Genomic DNA, 13,148 nt, shown 5'->3' with positions numbered 1-13,148 from the left:
AAGAATTAGGCTGTAACTATGTTAACCATCAGTTACTTTCTTTCTAAATTTTATTATTTGGGGAGAGTAGAATATTCCAACTTTATTATACAATTCTGGTGTGGTTTCTAGAACTAGTATATTCTCAAAAGAAAATTCAATGAGGGTTTTGAAGGGGCGGGGGTGGGAGGTTGGGGGAACCAGGTGGTGGGTAATAGGGAGGGCACGTATTGCATGGAGCACTGGGTGTTGTGCAAAAACAATGAATACTGTTATGCTGAAAAAAAAAAATTTTAAAAATTTAATTTTAACAATTAAATATTAACCTTCAATAATAATGATATAATTTGCTTAAAAATAAAATAATTAGATAACCAAGACATGAAGTACATGAAACTATTTAAGATATAACAGTTATATCTAATTTAATTACTACTTAATAAGCTCAATAGATGAGCCCTTTGGTTGCCTTCAATCATAATTTGAATATACCAAGTGAAATCTGATTCATATTTCTGTAAAAATTCTAGAAAATAAAATGATGCATCCAACATCCTCAAGGTCAAAATATTTCCAGCATTTTCTGACCTAATTATTAGCATCTAAATCAATCACCCAGGCACCCCTTAAGGATTTTAAAACATAACGACCTAGCACAGGGCTTAGTACATAGGAACTATTCCATATACTAATTTGAATTCAATCTAATCAAATAATCAGTCATAAAAGAATGAAATATGAACAAATCCAACATTACAACATACAGGCTTTTCTTTCATAAATGCATAAATAAAGAACACAAACCCTGACTAATTCAAGATAAAAAGAACATCCTAAATGTTTCCTAGCAGTAAATCTAAGCCTTTAGCAGCCTATCACTAAACACAATAAAAACGAAATATACAACTTTAATTTTAAAAAAAGGAAAGAAATATCCAACATCTATATGTAGCATAAAGAAATCAACAATGAGAGGTAGTGGATCTTAAAGAACTGTTAAGTACTGCTTACCCTAAATTTTTAATGAAGTTTAAATTATGTTCAGTATATAATAAAGCAAAAATGAGATTCTAAACAAAGCAAATAATTTCAAGTAGAGCTGTAAGAACAGAGTATCTAACCCTCAGATGAAGTATACAATTTATCACAAAACCCAATCTAGTTATCTGAAGTTTTGATGCATTTCTTAGAATACAATTTCATGGAAATATTAGTACTTTCTTTTACTGAGTCAGTATCATTAATTTGAACATTTTTTAAAAAAATGTTCATTATCACAGCTGCTTGTGATCTGGGGACCATACTTTGAGAACCAGTAAACTAGAAATGTAAGGCAATCAAGTTTCACAATCTGAAGGTAGGACAGATAATCTGTTGACTACATAACTGACAGTTTTCATTGCTGGGCCACAGGGAAACGAAGTGTTAAAGCAACAAAGATTTTGCCCTTCACTAGATTTTGCCCTCCCAAAAAGGTAAAATAAAGGAGAAAGGGAGAAACATGCTGCCTAGGCCAGGGGGCAGCTGTGATATTCTAAACCTGGAATCTGGTTCTTTGGAGCCCCTGAGGAACACTCGAGCATATTTTTCCATGGCTCTCATAACTGTGAGAGGCGTCAAAAGCCTGGACACAGAGACTGAGCAGATCTGCTGTCTGTTGCAAAGTCCAGTCCCAAGAAATAGCCAGCTTTTCACTCCTTTCCTGGACACCAGCCCTCAGACTTACCACCTGTACTTTAATCAGGCCAAAACCTTCCCTTTGAGCTAATATAAAGAAGGAGAAAGCCCTCTACTCTTGACCTATCTTCTACCTGTGCTGGGTCTTAAACTTCGAAACCATGTAGATAAACTTTCTGTACTTGGATTCTGTTTTCCTACCCTTTCAGTTAGAGTATAAACTAGGCAAAATAATATTGCCTCACTGGCACTCCATTGTTACCAGAAAAGAAAACTGTAATTAACATTAAACCAATAGATCTCGAACACTCAAAAAATAAATAAACACATTCATCATCAGACATTCAAAGTACCCTTTTTTATCAAGGGTCAATACATGTTTCATGTTGTTCAAAACATAGAAATCTTATCCATATCATTACTTTGAACAATAACAGCATTGTTTTTGTGAAGAAAATATTCAATGGGCATTACGTTAAATACTATTAACACTTACCTGTATTTTAATAGGCCAAGAAAAGTTGCTGATGTACACATAGAATGTAATGTTAGGATTGCTTCTAAAGTTAAATTTTTCATAGGAAAAGCTATCTCTGTATTCCTTTATATTAGTTTTGGAAACTATAGGAGTCTCCTCCCCGGATATTGTTCCAGCTAAAAGGTAAATAATAATAACAAATTTTTAAAACTCGTATTAGGAAAAAAGGATCTTTATGAACTTAAAAATATAAGTTCTATTTACTTAATTTTTAGAACTGTACATATAAAAACATAATTATCAAAATAAACTTGTTCACTATTTAGAGTGACAAAGGAGAAATAAAATAAGATTCATCATAAATGTAATGGAAAAATCATTTTTAAAAACAATACCACTGATTAAGTGCTATGTACTAGACAGTGATGTAGAGATTTTACATTCTTTTCAAGTAACAGTTTTATCCCAGAGGTAGTCCATCTCTATTTTTCAAATTGAAACCTGATCCTCAGAAAGTTAAGTTTATAGCGACTGAATGGTAAATTCCTCTTTGGAACTCTGATACATATATATATATATATATATATATATTAGCTCCAGATACTGAGTTCCTTCCATTTCCTCTAAAAACAAATCAGGACATATTTGACATGTCTCACTCCAATTAAAAAATGGAAAACAAATCAATTTATTTGTCTTACTCACAAATTGAACCATTACTACTTTGAATAAATTGAAAGGAGGCTACAATTTAAAACATGAGCTAAATGTTCAATTAGTTAAACACATATTACATACTCAGTAAGTATTTACTGAAATTAACCAGATGGAACAAAACATTTCCAAGAATCTTACCAAGACTTCCCCCTTACTTACTTAACTAAGTAAAAATATTTAGAATTAGTATACTGAGCAGTTGAATTAAATTCATCACTTATTTCAAAATTATGTGGGATGCTGTTATAAAAGGCAGATTTCCGGGGCGCCTGGGTGGCTCAGTGGATTAAGCCGCTGCCTTCGGCTCAGGTCATGATCCCAGGGTCCTGGGATCGAGCCCCACGTCGGGCTCTCTGCTCAGCAGGGAGCCTGCTTCCCTTCCTCTCTCTGCCTGCCTCTCTACCTACTTGTGATCTCTGTCTGTCAAATAAATAAATAAAAAAAAAAAATCTTTAAAAAAGGCAGATTTCCTGACCCCGTCTCCTAACCCCAAAAATAAAAATTTCTGAGATTTAGTTCTGGGAATCTAAAAGTTATAACAACTTCTTCCATTTAAAAAAAAAAAATGACCATTCTAAACTAATTACAAAGGTTTTATATATTTTTGTTAACAAATTTTAAAAATCTTCTAGAGTCAGTTTATTGTGCCAAAGAAAATTTCAAATTAATAGTACAAGTTTTCATGAATTACTTTTTTTTTTTTTTTGACAGACAGAGATCACAAGTAGACAGAGAAGCAGGCAAAGAGTGAGGAGGAAGCAGGCCCACTGCCTAGCAGAGAGCCCGATGCGGGGCTCGATCCCAGGACCTGGGATCATGACCTGAGCTGAAGACAGAGGCTTTAACCCACTGAGCCACCCAGGCTCCCCATGAATTACTTTTTTTTTAAAAATGATTCCATTTTTAAGTAATCACTACACCCAACATGAGACTTGAATTTACAACCCTAAGATCAAGAGATAACATGATCTACCGACTGAGCAAGCCCAGTGTTCCGTCATGAATTCTTAATCAGTGAAGCTCAAAAAACCAAGATTTTACTATACGTTTGGTATCCGTAACAAAACATCTACACAGTTGCCCAAACTTCTCATTTTTAACACATGTAATGTAGGTTCTAGAACTGCAAAGACCTCATCATTCTTGAAATCTACATCTCCATGATTCTACATATTAAAATAGCATAATGACTTGATTTTCAGAAATCAAATATGGATAACTGAGATTACACATATTTTCTTTAAATAAGACTCCAACACTTTGATGCAAGAGTATACCTTTGATATAGAAAATAAAAACGAATAGAATTTCCTAAGATGTAAATACAAAAAAAAAAAAAAATGTGGGCATACTTTTTTATAATCCAACATAGTTTATATTTCAACTTGGTTACATTTTTTAAAAGCCAAAAACTTCAACTTATAAACCTTATTATGGAAGACATATTAAGTATAGGGTTTTTTTTAACCTTCTTTCAGCACTGAAGCTGACAAAGGGAATAGTACATTTCTAAGCTTGAAAGTAATAGAAATCAACATGCACAGAACGTCATTGTTTTGTATCAATATTAAGGTTAATAGTTAAATTTATAGCTTCAATAGTGAATCAAATAATTGAAATCTCAGTCCCTAGTCATTAAAGAAGTAATCTATCTTAATTAAAATCATAGCAATTCATAAAACTGCCATTTTAAGTGGTGTACAATATTTGTTACCCATCTAATTTTAATTGAATAAGGGACAAAGTTAGCAAAGGAATGAAACTTTATTAATAATACTACTTATTATTTTTACCTGAATTAGCACAATAACATATATTTTTTGTTTCAATTATTTGAATTAAGAATAAAAGGCCATGTTAGAACACCTTCTATAAACAGATGTGAAAGAGACATGTGACAACAAAATCCTCTTACCTGTTGAACCAACTGACCATGTAATGTTGAGATTAAAGTTGTTCGATGCATTAATTGAAATATCCAAATTTTTGTTTGACTACCAAGAAAGAAAATATTAGGGTTAAAAAATCAAATTACACTAAATAATATTTTATGTTTTAATTATGCCCATGCTATATTTCACAGACTTTATATATTTTGTCACTATTCAATTAAGTATAGATGTCAGTTATTCTTTTTTAATGAAAACATATAGGTGATAAATTCAAAGGTAGTTTAAATTTCCCATTTATCCTCCCTACTATAATCCAGCCTTCTGTATGTAAACCAGAGGCAGCTGAAATTGATTGTTTGTATTTTGATTTTCTTTGTTGACCTGTAGATAATAGTTAAATGATACAGATTTGGGTTAGTACAAAATAATTTTACAGTAATGTAATATTATTGCTTTGTTGAAAGATTTCTTCTTAGGTGCATACTGTAGTATTATACACACATTTTTGTAGTGAAAAAATATATATAAAATACATAAACCAGAACTCTAAGGTAAAAATGGGTTAGAATTAAATCTATTGTCAAAATAGAAGAAATGCATAAATAATTAAGGTACCTATTTATTATTATTTTTGTATGTAGGATAAGTAGGAAGCCCTGACCACTAATCTGTATTAATATCAGTAACTGTTCAAGGTTGAATATCATTTTAGGTATAAGTTATATTTATGTAATTAGATATAATGATGTTATTATAAGCATTCTTAATGCCCTTCTCATGATAGTTTAGCAACCTATCATTTCAAAGAAAATATGTCTGGGTTCTTGGTTTCAATTGGGACAAGATAGTAGAAAGTAAAACAGAAAGTTATGACATTTGGAAGCAGTCAAGAATTTCAGGAAGTTGAAAAGGGAAAGGACGGTCAAGAGAGAAGCAAACTAGAATTACAGCTAATTTGGACCTACGTGTGTGACACTATGGATAATATTGTGGAGAAATATTATTCACACCCATATTTATTGTAAAGATTTTATTTATTTGAGAGAGCGAGAGAGAGAACAAGTGGGGAGAGGGGCAGAGGGAGAGGGAGAAGCAGACTCCCTGCTGAGCAGGGAGCTCCATCCCAGGACCCTGAGATCATGACCAGAGCCAAAGGCAGACATTTAACTCGCCTAGTGACCCAGACACCCCTAAACCCATATTTTGATTCAGATATTCCAAATTATATTAATGTCTTATATCTTCAAAGTCCATAAGTTTGGAATTACACTCCAGTTACTTGGTATTAAATGTTCAAGAGACCAATGTTAAAGAATGAAATTCTGATAACATGCTATAACATAGATAAGTCTTGGAAATGTTAGGCTAAATGAAGTAAGCCAAACAAAAAAGAACAAATATTGCATGGTTACAATATTGTATGGTATGAGGTATACCTAGAATATACAAATTCATAAAGACAAAAAGTAAAATAACAGGGTTACAGGGAGAAGAAATGAGGAATTATTGCTTAATGGATTTAGAAATTCTGTTTGGAATGATAAAAGAAATTTTGGTGATGGATGGTGATGACTGTACAACACTGTGAATGTAATAATGCCACTAAACTGTCCATCTAAAAATGATTAAAATGATCAATTTTATGTATATTTACAATAAAAAAGAAGCCAGTGGTGATTGTGAAGCTTTCTTATCACACTGAAGAATATAGTTTCTGATATTCCCAAGAATACAGACATTTCCTTAAAAACAAAGGAATAAAGAGTAACATAAAATGAACTGTTCTACTTTTTGAGAAAAGGAATCCTATTTTACTGTAAAAGGAAAATTTAAGAAATTATGTTATTTATTGGCAAATCAAAGAAAATACTTTAGAGGAAAGAAGCTAGCAAATGGCAGGATATATTCTGAAGTTTCATCTATTTGATAAACTATTAAAATATATGATAATGGAGGGGCACCTGGGAGGCTCAGTCGTTAAGTGTCTTGATCCCATGATCCTGGGATGGAGCCCAGCATCAGACTCTCTGCTCAGCAGGAAGCCTGTTTCTCCCTCTCCCACTCCCTCCTGCTTGTGTTCCCTCTCTCACTGTTTCTCTCAAAAAAAAAAATTAATTAAATTTAGCTTCATTTTAAAAATGATATGGATTAAAAGATAAATTAATATATAATAATAAACAGCAATAGTGACATCAGCAAGATGGTGAAATAGTTAAGTACCAACAATTACCCTTCATAAAAACACTGATTTAACAATGTTATTTATATGACCAAAATACCTTTACGAGAGAATCAAAATGCAGCTTAAAAGTTGCAGTCCAAAGATTAATACAAAACTAACCACAGCCACATTATAATGGATAGGAAGAGCAAGTTCACTTTACCCATTTCAGCCCCTGCCCCAGGGCAGCACTCAGCCTTAAAGAGATCATCTCAGCTTATGACTTCTCCCTCAGGGAAAAGGGAGAGTGTAGCATATATCCAACATCCCTGGCCTTTCACTGCACTGCACAAAAGGTCTGTTTCCGTTTCACCTCATCCAGAGCACTAAGAGAACAAGCATAGTTCAGCCTTCTGACAGCAGCTAAAAATAATGTAAGTGGGTGGCTTACTGCTGCTGTCATGGCTCTGCAACACTGGGAGAAGGTGCATAACCCTGAGTCTTCTCCTTCAGAAGGGAGAATGAATGGGGTGTGCATTCAACACCCTGAATTTTCTGTGCATTTTCCAAGGGGAAAAGGTAGACAGCTCACTATATCCAGAATGGCTCTCTGAAATTGAGAAAAGACATGCAAACTAAGACTTATCCCCTAGGAGGAAGGAAGAGTTGAACATGATCATTCATAGAAAAGTTTTCAGATGCTCCCAGTATCTCTAGCTAGGCTGAATGATGAAGGTTCTCCCCTTTAAAGTTGGTCTATAAAGACTAGGAGAAGCAATTGTTTCTTCAAATGCAATGACACCAATGCAAAGCTACAAGGGAAATGAAGGATTAGAGAAATATGACACAACTATAGCAACAAAATAAATCTCAAGTAAGTAACCCTAAATAAATGGAGCTCTAGAATTGCCTGGCAAGTAATTCAAAATAATTATATTAAAGAAGTAAGGGAGTAATAAGAAACCACAGAAAGACAATTAAATGAAATCAAGAAAACAATATATGAACAAAATGTCAATATCTCAACAGAGATAGAACTAAAAAAAGAACCATGGAATACAGTAACTTAAGTTAAAAAAAGAAAAATCAATATAGAGCCTCAACAACAAACTCGACTGAGCAGAAGAAAGAATCAGTGAACTCAAAGGCAAATTATTTGAAGTTACATAGTAAGAGGAGCAAAAAGAAAAGAGAAAGAAAAGAAGTGAAGAAAGCCTAGTGAACTTATGTAATACTTCAAGAAAAACCAATATATATATTATGAAAGTCCAAGAAAAAGAAGAGAAAGAAAGGGACAGAAATCTTATTTAAGAATATAAAGGGACAGAAATCTTATTTAAGAATATAATGGCCTAAAATGTTCCAAATCCAAGAAGTATAGGCATCTAGATTCATGAACTTAAAGAAAACAGAAGGAAGATGAACCCAAAGAAATCAAATCAAATTGTTAAAAGTCAAAGACAGAATTTGGAAAAAAACAATATCAAAGTGACTGATCACATACAAGTGAGCCCCATAAGGTTATGAGTGGATTTCTCAGCAGAAATTTTGCAGACCATAATGGATTGAGATAACAAATTAAAAGTTTTCAAAGGAAAAATATACTGACCAGGAATACAATTCCTGATAAAACTGTTCTTAGAAAAGTTGAGAGATAGGGCGCCTGGGTGGCTCAGTGGGTTAAAGCCTCTGCCTTTGGCTCGGCTCATAATCTCAGGGTCCTGGGATCAAGCCCCGCATAGGGCTCTCTGCTCAGCGGGGAGCCTGCTTCCCTTCCTCTCTCTCTGCCTGCCTCTCTGCCTACCTCTCTGCCTACTTGTGATCTCTGTCTCTCAAATGAATAAATAAAATCTTAAAAAAAAAAAAAAAGAAAAGAAAAGTTGAGAGATAAATACTTCCCAGACAAACAGAAGCGGAGGAAGCTTATCACCACTAGATCTGCTTTACAAAAAAAAAAAAAAAAAAAAATCAATGACAGAGTGAGAGGGGAGACAAACGTAAAAGTATAGACTTTTGGTATGTGATTGAAATTATGTTTTAACAGCTTAAAAAATACTGCTATAACTATAATGTATTATAAATAAGTCTCATGATAACTACAAAGAAAATACATATAGAAGATAAAAGAAAAAGAGCAAGAAATCAAAGCATATCATTACAAAAAATCAATAAAGCACAATAAAAGACAGCAAAGGAAAAAAGAGGAACAAAAAATTCAGATAATAATTAACAAAATGGCAATAGTAAGTCCTATCCTATCAATAATTACTTTAAACATAAATCCATTAACACCCCCCCAATCAAAAGACATCGAGTAGACAACTGAATTAAAAAAACAAAAACAAAAACAAAACACCCAACAATATGCTATCTAAAAGAGACTCATTTCAGATTTAAGGACACTTATAAACTAAAAGAAAAGGGATTGGAAAAGATATTCCATGAAAATAAGAAACAAAAGAAGAAGTAGTATACTTATATGAGAAAAAAACAGACTTTAAGTCAAAATCTTTAACAAGAGACAAGCAAGGACATTATATAATGATAAATGGATCAATTAATCAAGAAGATATAACTATAATAAATGTATATGTACACACTATGAGAGCATCTAAATATAGAAACAAACATTGACACTACTGAAGGGAAGAATAAGAGGAGTAGAATAAAAGTAAGGGACTTCAAAGAGAAAAATCAATAAGGAAAAAGGGGACTTGAACAACACTAGAAAACACAAGTGCTTAATGGACACAGAAACAAAATTCCACATAACAGCGTCAGAATCCACATTCTGTTCATATGCATGCGAGATAGTCTCCAAAATATATCATGTTAGGTCGCAAAACGAGTCTTAACAAATTTAAGAAGACTGAAAACATATCAGTTATCTTTTCTGACTAAACAGAATGAAACTAGGAATCAATAGCAGGAGAAAATTTTAGAAGTTAAAAATATGTAGAATTTTAATAACATATTTCTGAAATAATGTATCAAAAAGGAATTCAAAGGGGAAATCAGAAAATATGTTGAGACAAAATAAAATGAAAAAGTTATATACCAAAACTTAATGGTATGCAACAAAACTAGTTCAAAGAGAAAACTAAAAGTAACAAATGCTTATATTAAAAAAGAAGAGCGCTTTCAGGGATGCCTGGGTGGCTCAGTCAGTTAAACATCTGTCTTCCACAGGTTATGATCCCAGGGTCTGGGATAGAGCCCCATGTCAGGCTCCCTTCTCAGTGGGGAGTATCTTTCCTCTCTGTCTACTCCATCCCCCCTCTCCTGCTCATTCTCTCTCTCTTGCTCTCTGTCTGAAATAAAAAAATCCTAAAAAAGAGAAGACTTCTCAAACAAACAACGTCACTTTACACCTCAATTCAAAAGACAACAAACTATGTTTAAAGCTAACAAAAGAAGTAAATAGTAAAGACCAATACAGAGATAAAGAGTAGGAAACAAGAAAATCAACAAAATACGAGTTGCTTTTTTTAAAAAGTTATCAAAATCAACACAATCTAAGGCGAGAAGACTTAAAATGTAAAATCATAAGTGAAACATTACATTCTATGCTACAGAAATATAAAGGATTAAAAGAGACTAATATGACTAATTTTATATCAACAAACTAGACAACCTAAAAGAAATCAATAGTTCTTAAAATCATATAAACCACCAAGACAGAATCGTGAAGAATTAGAAACTATGAACAGACCAATAACATGCATGGAAATTTAGTAATCAGAAAACTCCCAACAAAGAAAAACTCAGGAAGAAATGGTTTCACTGGTTAACTCTAGCAACAATTTAAAGAATTACTATAAACCTTTCTCAAATTCTAAAAACTACAGAGAAGAGAATACTTCCCAACTCATTTTATGAGGCCAGATATAATCTGATACCAAAGCCAGACAATGACAGTACAAGAAATAAACTCTAGGGGCGCCTGGGTGGCTCAGTGGTTTAAGCCGCTGCCTTCCGCTCAGGTCATGATCTCAGGGTCCTGGGATCGAGTCCCACATCGGGCTCTCTGCTCGGCAGGGAGCCTGCTTCCCTCTCACTCTGCCTGCCTCTCTGCCTACTTGTGATCTCTCTCTGTCAAATAAATAAATAAAATCTTTAAAAAAAAAAAAAGAAAGAAAGAAACTCTAGGCCAATAATACTGACAAACACAGTTGCAAAAATCCTCAACAAATACTAGCAACCTGAATTCAACAGCATGTTAAAAGGATCATTCACCACGATAGAGAGATTTATCCTTGGGATAAAAAGATAGGTCAACATACATAAATCAACTAACGTGATGAGCTATAAAAGGAATGTACCCCCAATATAATAAGGGCCCAAACTGACAAGCCCAAGTAAATATCATACTCAATACAGAAAAATGGAAAGATTTCCCTCTATGATCAGGAATAAGATAAGGGTGCCACCTAACATTACTTCTATTTAACAAAGTATTAGACGTCCTAGCAAAAGCAATTAAGTAAGAGAAATGAATAGAAGGCACCCAAGTCAAAAAGGAAGAAGTAAAATATTATCTATTTGTGGATGACATAATCATAATGACATATGTAGAAAAACCTTAACACTGTGTATCAAGAAACACACACACACACACACACACACACACACACACACAAGCCTGTTGGAATTAATAAGTTCGGTGAAGTTTCAGGACACAAAATGAACATTAAAAAAATTCAGTTTATTTCTATACACTAATAGTAAATTATGTTAAAAGGAAGTTAAAATAATCCCATTTATAATAGTATCAAAAAGAAGAACATACTTAAGAATATAACCCAGGAGATGAAAGATATACACTGAAAATTATACACTGATGAAAGAAAAAAGACACAAATAATGAAAAGATAGCCTGTGTTCTCAGATTGGGAATTTTAATATTGTTTAAATGTCCATGTTACTAAAAGAAATCTATAAATTCAATATTATCTCATCAAATCCCTAGTGGCATTTTTACAGAAATAGAAAAAAACTATCTTAAAATTCAAATAGAATCATAAAAGATCTCAAATAGCCAAAACAATCCTGAGAAAGAACAAAGCTAGAGGTATTACACTGCCTGATTTCAAAATATATTACAAAGCTATAGCAATTAAAAAATACAGTACTTGCATAAAGATAGATGTACAGTCCAGCATAATAGAGAGGCCAGAAATAAACCCACACATATATGGTTAAGTAATCTTCAATGAGGATGCCAAGAGTACACAATAAGGAAAGGATAGTCTCTTCAACAAATGTTAGGAAAACTGATATCCACATTAAAGGAATGAAACCGGATCTTTATTTTCTTAGTCCACTAGGACTGCTATAAGAAGAATACCATATACTAGGGCAGAGGGAGTGGCTATAAAGAGGAGAATTGTACTTCTCACCCATTTGGAGGCTGGAAACTCCCAAGATAAAGGTGCTGGAAAAGTTGGTATCTGTTGAGGTCAACTTCGTACTTAACCAACAAGCCTCTTCTTGTTGTTTCCTCATATGGCAAAAGGTGAGGGTGCTCTCAAGGTCCTCTTTTAATCCCATTAATGAGAGCTCCACCCTCATGACCTAATTACCTCGCAAATGTCCCATCTCTAAATACCTTCACATTGAGCATTAGGATTTAACACATAATAAAATAAATAAATAAATAAAATAAATAATAAAAAAATAATAAAATAAAGAACACAAAGTGAATTAAAGAAACTGTGTAGAAGACATGTCTAGCAAGAAGCTGCTGTGGCTGAGGTCAGGCTGTGTTGTCCTTTAGGATTTTGATGGATTCCTGTCCCACATTTAGGTCTTTCATTCATTTTGAGTCTATTTCTATGTGTGGTGCAAGAAAATAGTCCAGTTTCATTCTTCTTCTTGTGGCTGTTCAATTTTCCCAACACCATTTGTCAAAGAGATGTCTTTTCTCATTGGACATTCTTTCCTGCTTTGGTGAAGATTAGTTGACCATAGAATTGAGGGCCCATTTCTGGCATCTCTATTCCATTCCATTGATTTAAGGGTCTGTTTTTGCGGCAGTACCATACTGTCTTGATGATTACAGTTTTGTAACAGAGCTTGAAGTCTAGAATTGTGATGCCACCAGCTTTGGCTTTCTTTTTCAACATTCCTCTAGCTATTTGGGGTCTTTTCTGGCTTCACACAAATTTTAGGATTTTTTTTTCTAGCTATGTGAAAAAAGTTGATGATATTTTGATAGGGATTGTATTGAATGTATAAATTTCTC

At 33.3% G+C, this 13,148-nt stretch overlaps 1 protein-coding gene across 1 annotated transcript in view; it reads right to left on the bottom strand.

The window, feature by feature from the left end:
• ATRNL1 (attractin like 1) overlaps window positions 1–13,148 on the bottom strand; it is an 836,623-nt gene that overhangs the window by 510,591 nt on the left and 312,884 nt on the right. The window contains exons 23-24 of the mRNA XM_046027294.1: window positions 4,767–4,845; window positions 2,153–2,310 (exon numbers count right to left, since the gene is read on the bottom strand). Of these exons, the coding sequence (XP_045883250.1) occupies window positions 2,153–2,310; window positions 4,767–4,845 (237 nt within the window). The remainder of the gene's footprint in view (window positions 1–2,152; window positions 2,311–4,766; window positions 4,846–13,148) is intronic.

The sequence above is a fragment of the Meles meles genome, chromosome 13 (genome assembly GCF_922984935.1).
Source record: "Meles meles chromosome 13, mMelMel3.1 paternal haplotype, whole genome shotgun sequence".
Classification (NCBI taxonomy): Eukaryota; Metazoa; Chordata; class Mammalia; order Carnivora; family Mustelidae; genus Meles; species Meles meles.
This window is presented reverse-complemented; position numbering and strand designations above follow the sequence as displayed.